The sequence below is a fragment of the Xenopus tropicalis genome, chromosome 10 (assembly GCF_000004195.4).
Source record: "Xenopus tropicalis strain Nigerian chromosome 10, UCB_Xtro_10.0, whole genome shotgun sequence".
NCBI lineage: Eukaryota > Metazoa > Chordata > Amphibia > Anura > Pipidae > Xenopus > Xenopus tropicalis.
The window spans coordinates 19,891,884-19,913,787 of record NC_030686.2 but is presented as its reverse complement, the minus strand read 5'-3'; the positions used below and the strand labels follow the sequence as shown (position 1 = coordinate 19,913,787).

The following is a 21,904-nucleotide window of genomic DNA, read 5'->3' as shown; positions in this document are numbered from 1 at the left end:
CCAAAAAAAGTCTCTTGCCCAAGACTGTTGTCTACAGTACTTAACCCTCGGGAATGGCCAACTAACTTCAAATCATTAATGGATTTTTAGTGCTTCCAGACAAAGGTGATGACAATTCTGTCCCTGAAGAAAAGTAATCCATCTCTGTAGGTGAGGCCAGGAGGGGCAAGGGCTGAGTAAGCAGATTTTAACTTGATTAAAAAGTGTTGTTTGGATAAGGCAAAAAATATTTGGCTTTAATAGAGTCTCAGCAGGAGGAAACACCTCAGATTCAGGCTGAAGCATTTAAGTGCATCAGCCTTAAGATTCTTTGATCAAGGTCAAAAGGAGATGCAAAAGTTAAAATGCATGAAGAATAAGTCCCATCTGGCTTGTCTAGGTCTAAGTCTCTTGGCTGAATGGAGATATTCAATGTTCCTGTGATCAGTGAAAATTATAACAGGATGCAGAGATCCCTCCATATGATAACCACTCTTTCAGGGCCAGGTTAATGGCCAAACGTTCATGATGTTTCTATTCTGGTACTTAGTTTTGTAGAGAAAAAAGCTACAGTGTGAAGCTCCTCTTCCTTACTAGTTGAGAAAGAACTGCCCCAACTGCCACTTCAGAGGCACCTACCTCTAATATAAAAAGTTTATTGTTAAATTAACTCATGTACCAACAAGTAATTTCGCTAAGCAAGAGAATGATCCTTCTTTTCTACAAAGAATATACCTGCACCAGAAGTGAAAAGACTGATAAATTCCTTGGCTAGATTCTCATCTAGGTACACCTGTAAAGTTTTATGTTCAGGGTTGGATAAAAGGTAAATACAACCAAAAGAAATTGAAGCACCAGGGAAAAGATTCTAAAATGAAGTAAAATGTCCACTCCTTTCTTGTCAAAGACATCAGAAAATTTCTAATAACATCTAAGAAGAAGGTTCAAATTACTCGTGGGCAAGAAAGATAAGATACATTTACTGGAGGAGCAAAGCAATTCTCTATACAGAGGTTTGAGTGGAAAGAGATTTTCCTAAAATTGCAGTCAATAGATGGGTTACTGTATGTCTCCAAGATGAGGAAAGACCCAAAATTACTGGAAGCAATGGGGTGAACTTTATTTAGGGAAACAGTCTCTTGAGTGACTGGGCCAGAGGAGATGGGAGAACCATCAGTGTGACGGGTTTATGATAAACAATGGCGGAATTGATTTAATTTCTCTCTGATGAGATTAGGGACTGATACCCAAAGGCTCCAACACTTCTGCTCCAGCCTGATTGGGAACAATAGGCAGATAATCTAGTTATCCTGGCACCTATACATCTCCCCACCATCTGCATAAAAACAAAGGTTGCTGTGAGGATGTGCCAACAGGGACATAAATAGAGCCCCAAAGAGAGCTTGGAAGTCAGTCTTCTTTAGCCATGATTTTTCTTCAGACCGTGGATATACTTCTTTGGGACTTTGGAACTGCCTTTTTGTTATTTTACTTCCTTAAAAGAATTTGTTTGATGTCATTGGACTGGAATGCCTCATGGTCTCTCTCCAGTGTCTGGACACATGGTTGTGACGCAAATGAGAACAGGAACAGTCAGGAATTTGGTTTTTGCGAGCAAGATTATGGTCCAGAAAGCAGCCACTGGCACCTGAACCAACTTAGGCTGTAAGGGTCACAGTCGTCCTACTGCAACAAAAGGGAAAACTTTGATGGAGTCAGAAACTGTGTGGGCTAGTCTCTTACCAGAAAAGGAAGGATGAGTTGGACAGGTGCGGAGGAAATGACCAGTCAGTCCACAATAGAGGCACAAATTCAGTCTTAATCAACGTAGGTGTTCCTTTGAAGACAGGGCAGATTGTAAAGCACCAATCTCCACAGGTCTGGAATAAGAAGGAGGAGAAGATGAAGGATGAAATGAAGACAGAGCTTGAAAAGTGAATCAGTAAGGTTTGGGCTTCTCATGAACAGATCTCTCTGGTTCTTCTCTGTTTGTGTTTATGGACGGAATCCTCTTTCTCTACCTTCTTCTTCTCAAAGTGGATGTTCCTGCTGCTGAAGCTGCTGTTCATGACTTCAAGTCCATTTGGTTTTTCAGCTCATCAAGCTCTAGTGAAGGCATCTCTCGGTCAAAAAAGGCAGCAGATAAATGTTGTAGTTTCGCAGTTGGAGATTCCGTATGGTTATATTCTAAGAATATCAAGCTTCGTGTCCCTTGCCCTAAGTTAGGTCCTCGTTACATTGGTCCTGGGGAGTCGTGCTTGGGTCATGTCGTTTCTACTCCCCAACAATATTCTTCTATAATTATTATTCCAGTCCTTTTGGGATGGGGTGAGACATCTGTGGAAAGTTCCACGTTCATAGATTCTGGGGCAGTTGGAAACTTTTTAGACATGGTATGCCCACGCTTCCTCTATTTACTTCAGTCAAATTGCTAGCTACTGATGGTACTTCTCTAGGCTGTGGGTTTATATCTTCCAAGTCGGTGGAATGTTTCATAACTATAAGTATATATGTATAAAGCCCTCTCAGTTTATTGCTGCTACTTCGGTAGAGGGATTGCCTTCCCCTTCCGTTTGCTGATGTCTTTTTTAAAAAAGCAGCTGAAACCCTTCCTCCGCACAGGCCATATGATTGTGCCATAGACTTAATCCCAGGTACCTCTCCTCCTAGAGGAAGAACTTACCCCGTCTCTTCCTGAGACTCAGGCTATGGAGGGATATATCAAAGAAAATATGGAAAGAGAGTTTATAAGACCGTCCTCTTCTCCTGCAGGTGCCGGCTTCTTTTTCGTAGAGAAGATGGTGTTCTTAGACCATGTATTGATTATAGAGGTCTAAATAAAATCACGGTTAAGAATCATTATCCCCTTCCCTTGATTTCTGAGCTTTTTGATAGGGTTAAGGGAGTTACTATCTTTTCTAAGCTTGATCTGAGAGGTGCGTACAATTTAATAAGAATCAGGGAGGGGATGAATGGAAAACAGCCTTTAATACCCGTGATGGGCATTATGAGTATGTAGTAATGCCCTTTGGTTTATGTAATGCCCCTGCCGTTTTCCACGAATTGGTAAACAAAGTTTTCCATAATAATCTAGGTCAGTGCTGTCCACCTTCTGCGGAATTTTTCCGGCCTACGTGGTGGAGGGCCGATAGTTTAAGCCAGTTTTGACCTCTCCCATTTTTAAACCACACCCACTTGAAACCACACCCCTGTGACCATACCCATATTAATGGTTGTAGTACAGCAAAAAAATTGCTATACTCTGCCTGCCCTACCCTGCCTCTGTGTGCTTTACTCTGCCTGCCCTATGCTGCCTGTGTGCCATACTCTGCCTGCCCTACCCTGCCTGTGTGTGCTTTACTCTGCCTGCCCTATGCCACCTGTGTGCCATACTCTGCCTGCCCTACCCTGCCTGTGTGTGCGCCATACTCTGCCTGCCCTATGCTGCCTGTGTGTACCATACTCTGTCTTTCCTACCCTGCCTGCTCCTACAGTCTGCACAATAACTATATATTAAAAAACTTTTTAATTGCAGTACCACCTCAGGATATGTTCTTTTTGTAGTGTGCAGGGTTTATTTGTGGTGTTCTACTGCCCTTACAGTCTGAGGTGTGAAGAGGTGAACAATGTGGGTGATTACAGCCTGAGCCTGAGGTGTGAACACTGCAGGGGGTAAACAATGGAGGGATTAAAAGGTGTGAACAACACAGGGGATTACATTTTTAAACAATATTTACAGCCTGAATCTGAGGTGTGAATCATGCGGGGGGGGGGGGGGCAGTTAATCTCAGTACTGATACCATTTAAAGTTTACACAAAGGTAAGCCATCAAAGCAGCCAGACAGGTGGGGGCCACACAGAGGGGGGTCGCGGGCCGCCAGTTGGACAGCACTGTTCTAGGTTATTCTGTAGTAGTATATCTAGATGATATCTTGATTTACTCAACTAATCTGTGTGATCATTGTGCCCATGTTCAGGAAGTTTTACTTAGATTAAAGCAGAATCATTTGTATGCTAAAATCGAGAAGTGCATTTTTGAAGTCTCCTCTGTTCATTTCCTAGGGTATGTCATTTTCCAAAAGGGGCTAGAGATGGATCCAGCCAGGGTTCAGGCTATTTTAGACTGGGTGCAACCTCTATCCCTGCAGGCCATTCAAAGGTTTTTAGGTTTTGCCAATTACTACAGGCAATTTATTGAAAATTACTCTACCCTCATGGCTCCAATCACTGCCCTTACTAAGAAAGGTGCTGACCCAACTATGTGGTCAGAAGAGGCTCTGACAGTCTTCAAAGTACTGAAAGAAGCTTTCATTTTTGCTCCTGTACCCTGGCATCCTGATACTGCTCTTTCTTTTCTGGTAGAGGTGGATGCTTCTGAGATTGGGGCAGGAGCAGTTCTGTCCCAGCATCACCCAGTCACCAATAAGGTCCACCCTTGCGGTTACTTTTCCAAAAAGTTTTTTCCTACAGAGATGAACTATGATATTGGTAATAGGGAGTTATTGGCCATAAAATGGCATTTGAAGTATGGAGACACCTTTTGGAGGGGGCTAAACATGTGGTTACAGTGTTTACACACCATACAAATCTCTTATCTACTGAGTCTGAATTCAAATTCAATTTTATCATAACCTATAGACCTGGGGAGAGAAATGTCAAAGCAGATGCCCTGTCCAGGAGCTTTGACCCCAACCCACAGGAGGAGGGTCAACTGGATCCTATTATCTCTAAGACTATGATTATAGCAGCCCTGAGTCCAGATTTACATTCCTCCTTATCTAAAGCCCAGGTTAATTTACCTTCTAATTTACCTCCAGGAAAATTTTTTGTTTCAGAAAATCTTTGTGAGGCAGTTTTGTTGGAAACCCATGATTCTGGGGTAGCTGGGCACCCTGGTTGCAACAAGACCTGTTGTCTTCTATCACGCACCCTCTGGTGGCTTACTTTAAGACAAGATGTTGGTAATTATGTTGATTCCTGTCCAGTTTGTCAATGCTCTAAACCTTCCAGATCCTTGCCTTAGGGTCTTCTACAATCACCTCCGATTCCTGAAAAGTCATGGACTCACATTTCAATTGATTTCATTGTACATCTACCTCCTTCCAAAGGGAATACTGTCATATGGGTGGAAGTGGACTGCTTTAGTAAAATGTCTCATTTTATTCCCCTTCCCGCCCTCCCATCTGCAAAGTCCCTTGCAGAACATTTGTCTGATATTTTTAGGCTCCATGGTGCTCCGCTGAATATAGTCTCTGATAGGAGGGTTCGGTTTGTTTCAAGGTTTTGGCGGGCTTTCTGATTCCTTCTCCTCAGCTTATCATCCACAGACCAACGGGCATACGGAAAGGACAAATTAGTCTCTGGAGCAGTACCTCAGATGTTATGTCTCCAGTAATCAATCCCTTTGGGTTGATTTTCTTCTTTGGGCTGAGTTTCAATAATTCCACTCACTCATCCACTGGGGAATCTCCATTTTTTGTTGTCTTTGGTCACCATACCAGAGTTTTTTCCTTTTCTACTTTGTCTTCTGATGTTCCTGCTGTTAATTCTTTAGTTGATCATTTTTCTAACATTTGGCAAAAAGTTCAAAATTCATTATCTACTGCAGTAGCTGTTCAAAAGAAAGCCTTTGATAATCGTCATAAAGCCTCACCAGAATATCAGGTTTGTGAAAGAGTCTGGCTTTCTTCTAAAAATGTTCCTTTTTCTGTATCTGAAGTTATAATCCCCAACATGATCCGATTAGAGCTTCCTCCCGAACTCAAAATTTCTAATTGTTTTCATGTCTCTTTGTTGAAGCCTGCTAGAGTGGTCCAGCAGAGATCTCCTCCTCCCATTTCTATTGAAGGACAGCCTGAGTATGTGGTACAAGGGTTAGTGGACTCCCGCCTCTCTAGGGGTTAGCTACAATACCTGGTATATTGTAAAGGTTATGGCCCCAAAGAGAGGTCTTGGGTTCCAGCATGTTCGGGCAGACCGTCTTGTACGTCAGTGGCCCCCTCTGGAGGGGGGGTAATGTAACTAACTATACATGGTGGTCTAGAGGGGTGGCGGGGACGCCCGCCGATTCCGGTCCTTCTATGCACGTGCCTTTTTGATACGCGCGTGTAAGCGCATGCGCGTTCTCTATTTTGCCTTGTGTGCATGCGCACTTGCCTTTTTCCGTGCTGCACTGCGTATGATGTCACTGTGGTGTGAAATTTGAATATTTATTTTTGCTGTGTATTGACTCCTGCCTTTTCCTGACCTTTCCTGTATTGCCACCTGAACCGACCTTTGCCTGTTTTGACTATTCTCCTGGATTCCGATTTTATACTGCACTGTCTGATCGTTGCTGACTCCGGCCTGTCCCAGACTACTCCGAATTGTTCCCCATGTTCCTGCCACACGTTTGGTTCCTTTGCCTGCTCAGAACTCTCTCCTTGGGTCTCTCACTATAAGTCCTGGCGGCATCCAAGTAGCGAAGGGCTCCTCCCGACGTGAAAGGCGGCCGTTACTGGCAGAAGCGTGAGCCGTGACCCTTGGCGCCTGTTCTGAGTTTTGGGATACCGATCATGACGTGATATTTCAAACTCCTTCCATGTCTCCCTCCTTAAACCTGTGGTTTGTAATGCCTTTACTTCTGCTTCTCCTCCTCCGGTTTCTGTCGATGGACATCAAGAATTTGAGTAACGTTCAATACCTTATTCATTGGAAGGGGTTTGGTCCTGAGGAGAGATGCTGGGTGGCAGCCAAGGATGCCCATGCTTCTGGCTTAGTAAGGCTTTTTCACAATAAGTTTCCCGGGAAACCTTGGGAGCTCCCAGTGGGTGCTTCTGAAAGGGGGGATACTGTAAGGAGCACCGGGAGACTGGCACGCGTTCTTACCTTCAGACGCACCGGTCCTTGCTCTTCTCTGGTAGTGTGCGATGATGTCATGTTTGGCGCCAAATTCAAACCTTAAAATCACTAATCTGTTTGTTTTCCTTGCCCAAGCTGGTCCTGACTTCCTGGTTCCTAGCTAAGATTCTGTTGTATCTGACTTACTGGTTTTGACTTCTTGCCTGACTTCTGGTTTACAATCCTTTAATGCCTGCCACTGACCTTTGCCTGACCTTGACTTTGATTCCGTCTGATTCCTTCTGTACCTCGTTTTTGGAGGATAACTTTGGCCGTGAGTAGGATCCCTGTCTATCCTGCCGCAGAAAGCCCAGGGCCCCAAAGGGTGTCGGTTAACACCGGGGTTGGCAGGGCTCTCCTGCTTTACCTAAGGGGTTATTCCTGGTAGTTTCCGGGCTCCTAAGCATACAGTCCGTAACATAGGTACTTTCAGCAGACATGAGGGCATACATTGAGATCAGATACCAGACGCGCCGCTCTAAGTTGCATAGACAGTCACTATTTACTTGAAATGCCAGGGTCTATTTTAAATTTCAGTCCGAACCTGTGTCCCAGTATCCCAAATACCACAAATATATGGTGTAGCAAGTGAAATCCAGAAATAAGGAGATGAGGAGAGCATTCACCAGTTCTTTTCTTGGTGCTTAGGAGATTCATCTATGTTCATCTTCTCTGGTTCCTTTCCAAGCTAACCTGCACACTGCTGCCTAATTTTGGTATGCTCTGTACAGCTAAAATTGCAAAAATCCAATGGGACAGGAGTGCCAAAACAGCCAAGCATGAATTATTTTTACACAATAATTCAAAAAATTCAAGCATTTTTTTTCCACAATTGCACTTTTTTCTCCTTCACAAGCATAAAATATTTGAGTAAAAGCTAGTAAAATAGTTTAAAAATGGGTTAAATGTAATTACTTTAATTAAATAGCTTGCAAATGGAAAAAAATGTGAAAATTAAATTTTGAATACTGGTCAAAATGCCCCTAACGTGGAAGCAGGGGAGCTGCTGCCATGAGGCAAGTTGAGAAACTCACCTCAGGCAGCATCGCTCAGCAAAAAGCTAAAAAAATAAGAAGCCGAAATTCCGATTTTTAACGAAGAATTCTTGCTCCTCTAGTGCAGAGAGAGCAAAAGTAATGTCTGCACAAGCGGTGCGCACCCACCCCCCCTCTGGCGCAAAACAGGCAAGCTTGGGGGATGCATCAACTTGGCCACCAAGTACATATGAGAATAAGGACAGTCACCTTGACACTGCATGTATTTAAATATAAACCCTGACCCAACCACTGCCTACACTCACTAGTATAAGTCACTGTGAATAGAGTTAACACTTTATGCTACAGTTAATTAGAGCATGTGATCACATACAGGAATCCCCAAAAGGCTTTCTGATAACTGTGCCATGTAAAAAAAACTGCAGTTGGAGCAAGCAAGAAGAGAGAAATTACCAGAGGGATAGCAACAGAGGCACTGGGTAATTTGAATGGAATTTCTGCATGAAGCAACAGTAAGCCTCCAGATTTCCTGAAAAAGTTTAGATTATGACTGAAAACATTATGTTTTTTTTCCAACCATGATGTAAAGTTGATCTGCAAATGCAAAATAAAATTTTGTGGCAAATCTGCCACTGCTAAGCAATTGCAGAATTAATCCTATTATGGACTGCATGTTGAATAAAATGTGGAAGCTTATAGAGAAACCCGGGAGATGATATAAGTATTTTCATATCTGAAAATTAAACAATTACTGCCTTAATTAGGGAGAGCTGCAGAAGCATTTTTTCCAGAGGCTGCACTTCGTAGAAATGTGTGTGCAAACTGATTCCCAGAGACCAGCAAACTTTTCCTTATGAGCTGTATGCTTCTTATCTGCTGGCTCAATAGCTTAGCTTTTTGCTCTAAAGCCTTTGGTGCTGTCAGTTACACAACCTTAGCTGTTATTTTCGGGTCACTTTAGTCCTTATAAGGAAACCCATGATTATGCCATTTCACAATCCCTTGAAAAAAGGGATTATTTCTTATGGAAGAGCTTATACTTTGAACTGTCAGTCTTGACAAAAAAACACTTCATAATACTTCCAAAAATTTGAAAACTGTAAAGAGTTTATTCATTTTGCATTGCCTCTTTTAACATTCCAGGGTTTTTGCAGTCCTCCAATGCAGTTCGACACTGTTGTGGAATCAATACTACTGGACTTTGAAGTGCTTCTGGCAACTTGTGGTGACCCATTGGTTATACCAAGGGCTACATCACCCATGATGTGTGGAGAAATGTTTTTCACTTGCCTGTGTTGTGAAAAATCTGGCACTAGTTTTCACATTAAACACTGGGACCTCCCAATGCCAACGCCAAAGAGAAAAAAAAAAGAGCCTAAAAACGTAGTATTACTCTAGGTCTATTTCACCCATTACCTTCTCCTGAATTACCATTTCACAATATAGTCAAAAAGGGATAATTTAGGAGAATGCAATGACAAACTGACCAAATGTTTTCATGGGGGGTGGGGGGACTATTTTTTTTAGTGTCATCAGAGGGTCCAACTGTTTTATGTGAAAACCAAGGCCAGATTTTGCACAACCTAAGCGAGATCTTCTCCGGATATCCCAACCTACAGGTGTGCGATATTGGGTGAATTTAGGCTAATTCGGTCATTTGGCCCTGCCAAATGACCAAATTAGAGCGCTGGTAATAGGCGCAGTCGGTTTGGGGAAAACTTTTTAACCTGTCCTGAACGATATCTGCCGGATTTCAGGCCAGATATCGGTCAGGCTGACCCGTTTGTGCCCCCACACAGGCCGATAAGCTTCCGAATTGGTCTAAGGGACCAGCCCGTGCATGGCCACCTTTGGGAACAAAAAGGGCTAATTTAAGAAGAGACAATGGCTACAATTGACCAAAGTAATAAGATTTTAGGCTGTTTTCTCATGGTGGCATTAGAGGGTCCCAGTGGCTAAAATTGGCCAAAAGTATTTTTTTTATGCATTAGATGGTACCAGGGTTTTTTGTGTTTATAGAAAAAGAGATTTAGTCCTTCTTGTGTCTCTTTATCGTGAAAAACATGCCCTAATCTTTACATAAAACTGTACCAGAACTCAAAATAACTGTCTATGGGTAACACTGGGTGACAGGTGCTGGACTGGGTTTCTGCTTTATCACAGAGGAGTTAGACCACCCCAGCTGTCACCCAGTGTTACCTATCTTCACCAATGCCCTTTCGGGGACCAGAAATTTCTCCTGCAGAACCTGCTACCTTCAGTTAGAACCAGAATAAATGTAGGGTAAATGATTACTTTAGGTCGATTTCACGCAGTCTTCTCTTAAATTAGCTTGTTTTGTCCCTAAATTGTAAAAAAAACATGGTACTTATAAAGCATTGGGCATACAACCCAGCAGCAGCAATTTCGCTTCTAGCTGCACCCACCATAAAACACCCCAAGTGAATAAAAATGTATATCGAGAAACAATACAAAGTTGTTGGTTTATTTTGTACCCTTGGCGCGTCAAGGCTCTAACAAGCAATAAATGAACACTTTACGTTGAAATATTGGATGCTGGCCATGTTGGCAGTGGTATTGTCAGAAACCACCACAAAAACAAGTCTTTTCTTTTTACTTGCCTGTTCCCTAACAAAAGTGGGAGCTTTGAGCAGAGAGAACGAAATTGTGAGTGGCGGCCTGCTCAAACAAACACATAACTAGTAAATGATGCTGCTGTGCGCCACTCAGACACAACATCTTCGCTCGTCACTACCCCCAGAAAAGGCGGATACTTGCGCGTCACCGTGCATATATAGTCACGGTCGTGACATCACACTCTCGCGAGATGAGACATGTGACGTCTGCATTAGCTGGCCGGCAGGAACCACGGAGCTGGACATTTAAACAGCGATCCGGGAGTGCGGGCTGTGCTAAGGAAATCGGGAGTGTCCCGCGAAAAGCGGGACTGATGGGCGGTATGATTAAGTAGAAGGCCCCATTCTCATTTCGCTCACTTCACTCACCGTGGAGCTGCGTTGTCATGATATTGGTGACACTAATGACCAGCAAAGCTGTCTGGGAACCCTCTTTGCTTCCTAACAGAACCATACAGAACAGGGCTCCTGATAAAAGCCAAATAATAGCTGTGTCCTGAAGCCGCTTGTCATACAGCAGGAGAACACAGTGCTTGATTTGCAGCTATATATGCACATAGTGGCTGTCATACCGCTTGCATGTGCTATTACAGATCATTCGGCATTAGAAGTGAATGGAAAATCCCACTCCCACAATCCCATTACGCTATACTGTCTATTACTGGGTAATAAAATGAGATTTAATTGCTTGTTAATGACTGAGGCAACGTAAACTTCTGGTAATCTAGTAACCCTGGAGGAATTATGTCTATGCTGTTGGTTACATTGTATACTACTATTTTGGGGCTGTGGCTTGTATTATAGAACAAACTGACTTCTCTAAGGGATCATAAAATGATGTATTTAATTTGATTCTTTGGCAAGTGTCAGGACCAGATTGGCAATCTGGAGCAAATGCCAGAGGGGCTAGAGTAAGATGCCATAGACAGTCACTATTTATTGGGCCTGGGGGGGGGGCTGTTTGGGCCTCTGCACGCCAGACTGGCAACCTGTGGGTTCTGGCAAATGCCAAAGGGGCTTCTGTAAGATGCCATAGACAGTCACTTTATTGGGCTGGCTTGGGTCCAGACCTGGGCCTCTGTCTTCTTGAATGCCAAGGTCTGTTTTGTGTCTCAGTCTGTTTCTGATGCCAGCAAAGGAATTTACATGAACCACGTGTATCAGGTTGCTCCTACTGAGCTATGCTGAGGCTGTTGGTTGTTGTGTTGATTTAATTTATACAGTGACTCAGGAGGGGGAAAAATGTCACTTTGGGGAGTATAGATGCTGCAGACACCCAAATGCAATGCAGTTGCTTATAACCTATCTATTCAGCTTTAACCACAACAGTTGCTTGGATGGTCTCTAGGTCTGGACCGAAAATCAAAATAGCCCCTGGTGTTCCAAGTACAAAGAGGCCCTAACAGGCCCAATATGTAGTTATTGTATGTGGCATACTATAGCAGTTCCTCTGGCATTTGCCAGAATCTACATATTGTCAGTTTGGACCTGGCAGTCTTCCTTAATCATGAACCTTAGGAAAGAGGCCTTGGATGCTCATATAATACTTTTTGCCAGCAATGATGTTTAAATATAGAAATGCATGCACCAATTGTGTCTGATTCCAGTCTTAGCCCTGTCATTGAAAATAGTTCTTGGTGGTGGAGAGCAGCAGTTAGATGTTACAGCTATAGCAGAGGTCTGGGCCTCTGTGTACTTGAAGTGCCAGGGCCAATTTTAAATCTCAGTCCAGACCTGTCTGTAAAGTCCATTTTGCCGTAGGCCCTGCCACAAAAAAATATATACCTGCCCATCAGGTGTATTGTAAAGTGCTGCTTTACAAGGAGCAAATTTTGGTGGTATTGACTGCCTATTTTTCTCTGGTTTCCAAATTTACTTCATCAGCACGGAAAGTGCTATTGCATACGGGTACAATGCATGTTAGTATACGTGCAGAGATTCTTAGAGCGATGGTCCTTCATTAATGCAACACAAGATCAGTGTCTGGAGTTACACTTATCACATTCTCTTAGACTTAAGGGGGTGATTATATTGATTAATCAGGCAGGGAGCATGGCTTTTGAAACGGCAGACCAGTAAATACTACGTCATGATTGGTTGTTTGAAATACAGTACCTGGAGAAAAGTTTCCACTTGTTAAAATGAAAGAGTTAACAACATTTTTGATATTCTTTCATTTTATTATGGGTATTTTGAATAAAAATGACCTATGTACAGAACAGCTGAAAAAGCTGTATATCTGCAGGGCCTGATCTAGACGCTATTATAATAATTGCTGAGCGTCGGCGAGAGGGATGGACATGTATTTACGTGCAGCAGTTTAATTTGGCAGCACACATTGGGTCTGAGTCACACCTGGAACCTGCTCACTTCCTCAGTAGTGATTCATACAAACTGTCACAGAGAGCAGACAAATATCCTCATGCCTTGGGCCTCTTTCTAGGGGCTTTCCAGTGTTATGTGCCATACTTCCCCTTTTGTATAGTCTAGGTCATATTTAAAGAGTCTTAAAAGCCTTAAGGCATAACAAAAATCTTTTTTTCAATGCATTTACACACCCGTATGTTGTGTTCCATGTACTAAGCATAATGATCCCCTCTGCTTATTATAATAACTGTAATCTTTTATTTCTCTTTAGAGATGTTACTTTGAAATGATTGGCTGAGGGCTAGTAATGAAACAGTTATCTGTTCAGGAGGAAGCCACCAAACCCTTGTGTGGGAATGTCTCTAGTGCTGAGCCTTTGCAAGTTCTCCTTAAACCACTAAATACCACCACCCAAATGGCTACGCAGGAACTGGACTGCACAGATATCAAGCATTCATATTCGGTACAGGGTATCGGTAGCTGTAAGATGGACAGACCTTTGACTGAGTCGGACAATATACAGAGCCAAGACAAAACAGACACTCGGGATCCTGATCTAAAACTGGATGTAAGGCAAGATCACAATCGTTTAGGTTGGCAAGGGCTGGATCTGAGGCATACTTCTGGTAACTTGGATCTACACAAAGCTCCTATAAATGAAATTAGAGATAGTGAAAACACACAACAGATCACTGAACAAAGCCCAGGCAATACTGGAATACAGGAACTGGCTACAAGCGAAACACCAAAAGGCATGAAAAACCCCATCAGTTCACAAGAAGACCTAAAACAGAACCCAGGTGACATGGGCACTCTGGAACTGGCTATAATACAAACACTTCATAACATAGGTCATGCCATGAGCTCCTCGGAACAAACTGTAAAGCAGAGCCCAGTGAGCATGGAAATAACTGTGAATCTGCCAGAGGACATTGATACAAACAGCCAAGCTGTAAGCCAATGTACACTTTACACACACAACACAGATGTGACACAGAGCCAAGATATAGACTCCCAAACGATCAGCCACAGTGCAGATAACATGGACTCTCAAGAGCTGAATATAAAAGCAGTTAGTATAGCTGCACAAGTGCTAAACATGAACTCCAAGACACCAAATAGCATGGTACAGAGCAGGAACCCAAATTATGCTGATACACAGGATCCAAACAAAAGAAGGACTTTAGAGAGCAAGTGCATCATAGATACTTTTTCAGCTCAGAGCTCAAATAACGCGGTTGTCCAGGAAACTGGCATGATTCAGAGTTCGGATCACATCTATATCCAAGATATGGTTGCAAGACACAGCTCGAATATAATGGCTTCCCCGGACAAAGACATCATATACCATAGTTATCCAGTAAATATGAATACCACCATTATTTTGCTCGTTTGTTTATATTTTTGTTGTTTTTAAACTTTCCCATTGTGATGCTCTTTTTGTTTGTAGGAAAAGATCTCAAGTGCTCCGATACCATCCATACCATGTTCTGTGTCTGATGCAAGTAATGTTTATCAGTCACTTCTCTCTGAGGGCTCAAGCTCCATTCTGGTTCAGTCAGACAGGCCAGCAACAGCCTTTTCCACCGGTTCTGTAGATGGCATCATTAATGCTCCTATCAACCCCCAGATAATTCAAGGTAAGAGAAGACAAGCTGCCTTCGTCTGTCCATTATAAAGCATTCAAAGAGGTTGCACATTATTCGTATGAGCAGGTCTGGACTGAGATTGAATATAGGCCCTGCCATTTCATGTACACACAGGTGCAAAAAGCTTCTCACCAGCCCAATACTGGTGACTGTCTATGGCATCTTACAGCAGCCCCTCTGCCAGAATAGACAGATTACCAGTCCAGGCCTTCATATCAGCCTTTGCTCTGGTAAAGCTTTTAATCTAAGGTCCGTTTCAAAAGGACCATTTTAACCTGCTTATATGTTTTTGGAGTGTGGGAGGAAGCCAAAGTATCCAAAGAAAATCTATGCAGCCTTGGGAAGAACATACAGATTGTGCCTACCTTGGATTGCACCACCATGCTGCCATGTTGTTCTTCACTTTCTCCTGTATGTGCACCAACGCCCTCTGTCTCTCACCTCCCCCGCTCTAGCTTTTCCTATTTCTTCATTATATATAATTTTTTAAAAAGTTCTTTGTCTCTAGGCTGTATTGTGGCAAATCCTGAAGGCAGCAACTCTGAAATCACCCAATACCTGATCCTTCAGGAGCAAGATAGTAGTGAGTATTGCATCAGATTGCATGTGCATGTGGGGTGTAAAGTTGTCCATCACAATCTTTCTTCAAATGCACAGGTGCAGCTCAGAATATATAATTGGCCTTGATTATTAAATATAAATGTCCAACATGAAGTGGAATGTCTTATCTTCTACTCCACCCTCATCTATCAGTGGTTCAAGAAAATCTGTGGCGCTCTTGCTTGCCTGTTTCTGTTGTAGATAGTAGGAAGTGCTGGTGTTCAGTGACATCTTTTCATGTCTTGGACCTGGTGATAAATTACATGTATAACAAATGTTTCACACAATAGTCACAAGGTATGTTTAATAATGCTCTATGGGCCACGGCCCTTGAATGTGTTGCAGCCTCCTCTGTAACTGTGGCTTCTGTACCTGTTGGGGAACGCTACCAAACACATGGCTCTTCTTGTGCTGCTGAAAGTATGGCTGATGCTGAAAGTTTGGAAGGGATGGTGGAAGTGGTCTTTGTGCAGCAGTATAAGTGTAAGATGTGCAAATACAAGAGCACCTCCAAACCCACCTTGCTTCGTCATGTGAGAGAGCGCCACATCCAGCCAAGTAAGGAAGTGTTGTTCAACATCTAACTCAGATTTGCATCCCGATTTGCATACAGGCTTTTATATATTGGCAATGTTGTTTTTTGAATTGGAAAATTATAGATTATTATTTTTTTTTTTTTTACCTCGCTTAGTATGCCATAAATGATCCCAAAAATATCTACTTGACCTTACTTTTTCAGCTTCCATAGAAGAGAAGAGGAGCCACGAAGGGAAAGTCGCGCGGTCAAAAGAAGAAGAAGAAGAGGAGGAAGATGATGATGATATTGTGGATGCTGGTGCAATTGATGACCCAAATGGTAATTGAGATTTTCCTTTTTTTTTTTTTTTTTTTTTTTTTTTTGAACGATTATCTGTTTTTCACATGATTGGTTGCTGGATAGTGATCAGGCCCGGATTTGTGGAAAGGCCACAAAGGCCCGGGCCTAGGGCGGCAAAAATTGGGGGGGCGGCATGCCGCCCCGCCGCACCAAAATATTAAAGTTTTTCACGCATACGGAGCAATGGGGACCTCACCCCCACTGCGCCGTATGTGATTGAAAAGGCCCGCGCATGCGCAATCGCGAGTTCACGCATGCGCGGGGAGGTTCGCCATTCGTGCATGCGCAGGGGGGCGCGTCAGAGAGGGGGCGGCCTCGGGGCGCCCGGCAAACAAATCCGGCCCTGATAGTGATGTCATACAAATAGGTTTATGGAGACTTTGGCCTTGCTGGGTGCCATAAAAATCTCTTGGTGGGCCTTATCTTGCTTGCGGACCTCCAGTTGATGGTCCCGGAAATGGATATACACAGACATAGGATAAAAAGTTACATTACCTGTATAGACTTTGCCTACAGCTTTGTGCCCACTGCCGTTTCCTCTTCGCTTGACGTATTACTGATACATGTACATTGTTTCTTTCAGATGACAGCGATTATAGCCCAGGAGAAGATACCCCAAACAATAACTTAGAATCAGCTCATGGAATACTAATTAAAGAGAGGCCACGTAGGAAGCCAGGCCGCCCACGCAAGATTCCGCGCATTGATGGTTAGAATACCCCCATACCCACATACTGCCCACTGCCTATGATGTTGATATTAATCATGTTGTACCTGCAGGTCCTAAACTGGACATTCCACTGTCCAGCAACGACAACCAGACAGACCAGGGTGTTACGAACTCTGACCTTGAGAACAAGGACCCTGCTTCCTTGGCCATATCTGAGGAACAGAGTCCACCCAAGAGGATGCGAGGCCGCCCTCCTAAGCATATTCGTGGGAAGAAATACCGTAGATTCAGAGGTAGTCGGTGAGTTAAAAGGAGAAGTGATAAAATATAGCAAATTAGGTACTGACTGGCATTCCTCAGCTGTCATCCCTACTCCTCTAGGTTTTACAGACCCCCTAGTAAACGTCTTCTTAGACCCTTCATCTGCAGAATCTGCGGTTCCAGCTTCCTTACCCATGATGATTTTACTTTTCATGTGACATCACATGTTGGTAATGACCCACAAGCGTTTCAGTGTCAGCAGTGCAGTTATCAATGTCGACGCTGGTCTTCACTCAAGGTGGGTGAAGCAATGCTATTGGATGTGTTGATACAAGGGTACCTAATTCAGGGTCTGGGCATGGGATTAGACATGACATAAGGAAAAGTCTGACAACTACTTTTTTTTATAAGGCTGCCAGTAATAACATTTGTTTTATTCTAGGAGCACATGTATAATCACAAGGGAAGCAAACCATATAAATGCGAGGAGTGTGAGTACACAAGTGTTTACAAAAAGGATGTGGTCAGGCACTCAGCTGTGCATAGAGAAGATCGGTAAGTCGGCACAGTCTTGCTGGTATCCTAATTTGTACAGAAGGGGTGGTTCACCTTCAAGTTAATTTCTAGTATGTCCTATTCTTAGCAACGTCTTTATTATTTTGGTCTTTATTTTTTGTTCTTTATAATTAAATTATTTGTCGTCTTCTACTTTTTTTCCATCTGTCAGATGGGGGTCAGTGACCCCAGCAGTTTCTATTCAGGTCACCTACTGTTCATATTTCAGTCTCCCATGTAAACCACTGCCTGGTTGCTAAGCTATACTCCACCCTAGAAGCCAGATAATTGCTGTAATTCAGCAGCTTGCTAGCAAACTTGCTCACTTGCTAAAAAGCCATCCAGCCCCTTCTTAAAGCTATATAATGTATCAGCCAGTATGACTGATTCGGGGAGGGAATTCCATAACTTCACAACTCTCACAGTAAAAAATCCGGAACCCCCCTTCTTCTAAATGGAATGGGTGCCCTCATGTCTGTTGGAAGGACTACTGGTAAATAAAGCATTAGAGGGGTTATTATATGGTCCCCTTATATATTTATACATAGTTATCATGTCACCTCTTAAGCGCCTCTTCTCCAGTGTTAACAGACCCAACTTGGCCAGTCTTTCTTCATAACTGAGACTTTCCATACCCTTTACCAGCTTAGTTGCCCTTCTCTGGACCCTCTCTAATTCAATAATGTCCCGTTTGAGCACTGGAGACCAAAACTGAACAGCATATTCTAGATGGGGCCTTACCAGCGCTCTGTAAAGGGGAAGAATAACCCCCTCCTCCCGTGAATCTATACCCCTTTTAATACAGCTCAAAACCTTGTTTGCCCTTGCAGCTGCTGCCTGGCATTGCTTGCTACAGCCAAGTTTATTATCTACAAGGACTCCAAGGTCCTTCTCCATTATGGATTTGCCTATTGCAGTCCCATTAAGGGTATAAGTGGCTTGCATATTTTTACATTCCAGGTACATGACCTTACATTTATCCACATTACATCTCATCTGCCACTTAGCTGCCCAGATTGCCAGTTGGTCAAGATCCTGCTGCAAGGATGCCACATCCTGGATAGAATTGACTGGTCTGCAGAGTTTTGTGTCATCTGCAAACACTGATACATTATAATGTATAATACCCTCCCCTAAATCATTTATGAACAAGTTAAACAAAAGTGGACCCAGTATAGAACCCTGAGGGACCCCACTGAGAACCTTACTACAAGTAGAGAATGTACAGGATCTGTACCCGATCCTGTAGCCAGTTTTCTATCCATGTGCAACGACTTCACTAAGACCAATAGACCTTCGTTTAGAAAGCAGTTGTTTGTAGGGAACAGTATCCAATGCTTTGGCCCTGTGTCTTAAACAGAAAATTGACATTATGAGCTGTATATGCAATATGCATGGAGATATTGCACTTAAAGGAGAATGCAAGTCAAAATTAAAAAAGCATACTGCCCAATAGTCCTCCTATTGTTTAGTAAAAACACCACACTTTTGGCTCACCTAATCAAATATTTACTCAGTCACAGTTGCTTCACATTCTCTAGAACAGGCAGCCATCTCTAAAAAGGTATTCTCCCTTCCTTTCCCTCCTTGCTTCATACTGCACATGTGTTTCATTCCCTCCCCCCCCCCTCCCCTCTGCCAGATCTACTTCTGATTGGCTGGTGGGCATGTGTAGCTCAGAACAGCAGACAGGATCAAGTTACACACATGCTCAGAGAATAGGAAGGCTGCCGCTGGCAGCCTACAGGAAGGGGAGAGAGATTTCAGTGATGTCACTGGAGTCTTCACACTGCTGTAGGCTGCCAGCACCATATCTCAGAGAAGCAAGCAGGGATCTGGGAATTTAGATATGCAGTAAGTACTTAAAAAGAATGCCTTTAGATTTACTTTTAATTTATATTAAAGGGAAACGAAAGTCAAAGTCACTTGGGGGTGCCAAAATGTTAGGCACCCCCAAGTGACTTTAACCGCTTACCTCGTACCCCGGGCTGGTGCCCCTGTTAGGAGAAAACAGCACCAGCCCGGGGCACCTGGAGCGCAGCGCTTCCGTCTTCCTCGCTTCCTTTTCCTGAGTGCCAGCGGTGGGCGCATGCGCAGTAGAGTGAAAAGCCGACTTTAACATTTAAGTTCGGCTTTTCACTCTACTGCGCATGCGCGCGCAGCGAATCAGCAGCAAGGAAGCGCCGGCAGCTACCCCGGGCTGGTGCTGTTCCTTCCTCACAGGGGCACCAGCCCGGGGTAAAAGGTAGGCGGTCAAAGTCACTTGGGGGTGCCTAACATTTTGGCACCCCCAAGTGACTTTGACTTTATTTTTCCTATAACCTTTCATTGTCCTTTAAAGGAGAACTAAAGCTTAACCAAAGAATCAGACATTTTATACGTTCTCTTTTGTGCTTCTTTCCAGCCCCAAGGCAACCACAGCCCTTTAGCAGGGAAGGTCTGTGACCCCATCTTCTTTTCTGCTGATTCACTGCACATGCTCTGTGCTGCTGTCACTTACCTGAGCTTAGGGTCTGACTCACAATTTACTGTATATACAAAATATAAAAGTTACACTATATGGCAGATTAGTAATTTTTCAGATTACATGGTAGCTTTAAAACCAATGAAATTTGCATCATAATTTAATAATCAGCCCTGTAGCATCAGATTATATGACAGGCCAACCTCATTTTCTGCTTATTAATTTGCGACGACCCCTAAGCTCTGCTTCAGCTGTTCAGAGCACACTTAGCATGCGAGTGGTGCAGACACTTTCCAAGCTCCTGTGACAACTGTATAGAACTGATCATCGCTGCTATTGAGATGCTTAAACTTTAAGCTGGTGCAGTAAATTCAGTATGTAAAATATGGCATTTTTAGCCATATTTATTTTTAGGGTTTAGTTCTCCTTTAAAAATTGCACACATCATTGAGCACAATTAGTAGTGCTATATTCGATAAAAAAATGTGATAACGGTTGCTATTTGTCATTAAATACTGGTTCATTTTTAAATCACAGGCTTGTTTCAGTTGCAGTACTTCCTTAGGAAGGCTGAGGCCCCAGTAAAGTGTAACCTAAAAAAATGTCTGTGCTAGTGCTGGTGTAGTTATTACATACAGCAGCCCTGTGCTTGTATAGGCGCTTACTCAACTCCACTGCTTGCACTATGCAGTTATGTTGTTAGGGCACCGTCTTTTCCCTGGGCGTTCCTCCCTGGACTGCAGGTTTGCCATTTGCGTGCACCACTTTGTGCGTAATCAGTGAGACATAATGAAGCATATGCTGGCAGAACCTGGGATGCAGTACGTCTTGCACATAATTGCAGACATCTTCAGGACTTTCAGAACTTTATTCATTATAAATGAAAAATGAAGTAATACAAATACTATACTTTCAGTTAGTGAAGTTTAGCTGTATATATGTTTAAGATATAAACAACAGATACCAATATTATATGGCGAGCATGCTCTTACAAACTGTGTGCAATAATGAAATTTCTTTCTTCACCCCCACCCCCATTTTATTTTTTTTTCATTCTTTAGAAAGAAGAAATCCGAGAAGGTAAAAACAGCAAACCCAATATTTAAACTTTGCCAACTTTGACCTCATTTATACTGACTGCTAGTAAATGTATGATGATTATATACTTTAGCTGCTTGGCATTGCCTCCCCCACCCCTGTCTGCTCTTATGTTCCCCTGTGTCCTTAAGAGTCCTTATCCTCATTTTACATCAGATTTCCACAGGGATATGTGCTTCTCCAGTTCCTTTTGTTCCTTAGGGTGTTTAGTATGGCTAAGGTAGCAGACTTTTGTCAGTAAAGTAGGGGGTTGAGGCAACAGGCAGCCTATGTTCATTGGGGTGACAGTATAGTGCTTTGACCCCTCTAGCACCTTTATGCCACTATTCTATGCTTGCACTTTGCCAACTATATCAGATTTGAGTCTCTGCTTACAGCTATAGACAGGTGGTCTTGCAGCTATATTTAAAGAGGTTGTTTACCTTTAATAATACTTTTAGTATGTTATAGTACAGCCTATTCCTAGCAACTTTGCTATTGATCTTTATCATGTTTGGTTGAAAAACCCAACATGCTGTTCTTCGACTTCAGCTTATACTTCCGCTTCTTCTTAGCCCTCCTAAACACTACTCCTCCTACAGTTTTAGAGGTACATTGCCCAAACTCTCCACACTTCTTTGTCCTATAGCAGAGCAGATTGCTTGTGCTTTTCTAAGTGATCCTGTGGCGCCGCTCCAAACACCCCAATTTTTCCATTGACTTTGACAGGGAAGATTTTCAAACTGCTGCCACTCTTACAGCTTTGAAGCTACACTCCCCAAACTTGAATAACATGATCATGGGGTCACCCTGAATGAAACAGCAACATTTCTTGGATGACCCAAAATGGGAGGGGCCAGCAACAGCCAATCAAATTTCACCCATTGACTTTAAT

At 43.0% G+C, this 21,904-nt stretch overlaps 1 protein-coding gene across 4 annotated transcripts in view; it reads left to right on the top strand.

Moving 5' to 3' along the window:
• Nucleotides 1-10,671: 10,671 nt before the first annotated feature.
• Nucleotides 10,672-21,904, top strand: part of znf335 (zinc finger protein 335) — a 30,207-nt gene continuing 18,974 nt past the window's right edge. For 3 of the 4 annotated variants that reach the window (XM_012952774.3, XM_004918632.4, XM_012952775.3), the window contains exons 1-11: nt 10,672-11,154; nt 13,128-14,216; nt 14,307-14,496; nt 15,014-15,088; nt 15,451-15,663; nt 15,845-15,961; nt 16,566-16,691; nt 16,763-16,952; nt 17,034-17,211; nt 17,356-17,468; nt 20,994-21,012. In XM_012952774.3, the coding sequence (XP_012808228.2) occupies nt 13,164-14,216; nt 14,307-14,496; nt 15,014-15,088; nt 15,451-15,663; nt 15,845-15,961; nt 16,566-16,691; nt 16,763-16,952; nt 17,034-17,211; nt 17,356-17,468; nt 20,994-21,012 (2,274 nt within the window). In that variant the 5' untranslated portion in view covers nt 10,672-11,154; nt 13,128-13,163. The remainder of the gene's footprint in view (nt 11,155-13,127; nt 14,217-14,306; nt 14,497-15,013; nt 15,089-15,450; nt 15,664-15,844; nt 15,962-16,565; nt 16,692-16,762; nt 16,953-17,033; nt 17,212-17,355; nt 17,469-20,993; nt 21,013-21,904) is intronic. The other variant, XM_031894240.1, reaches the window with a different exon arrangement.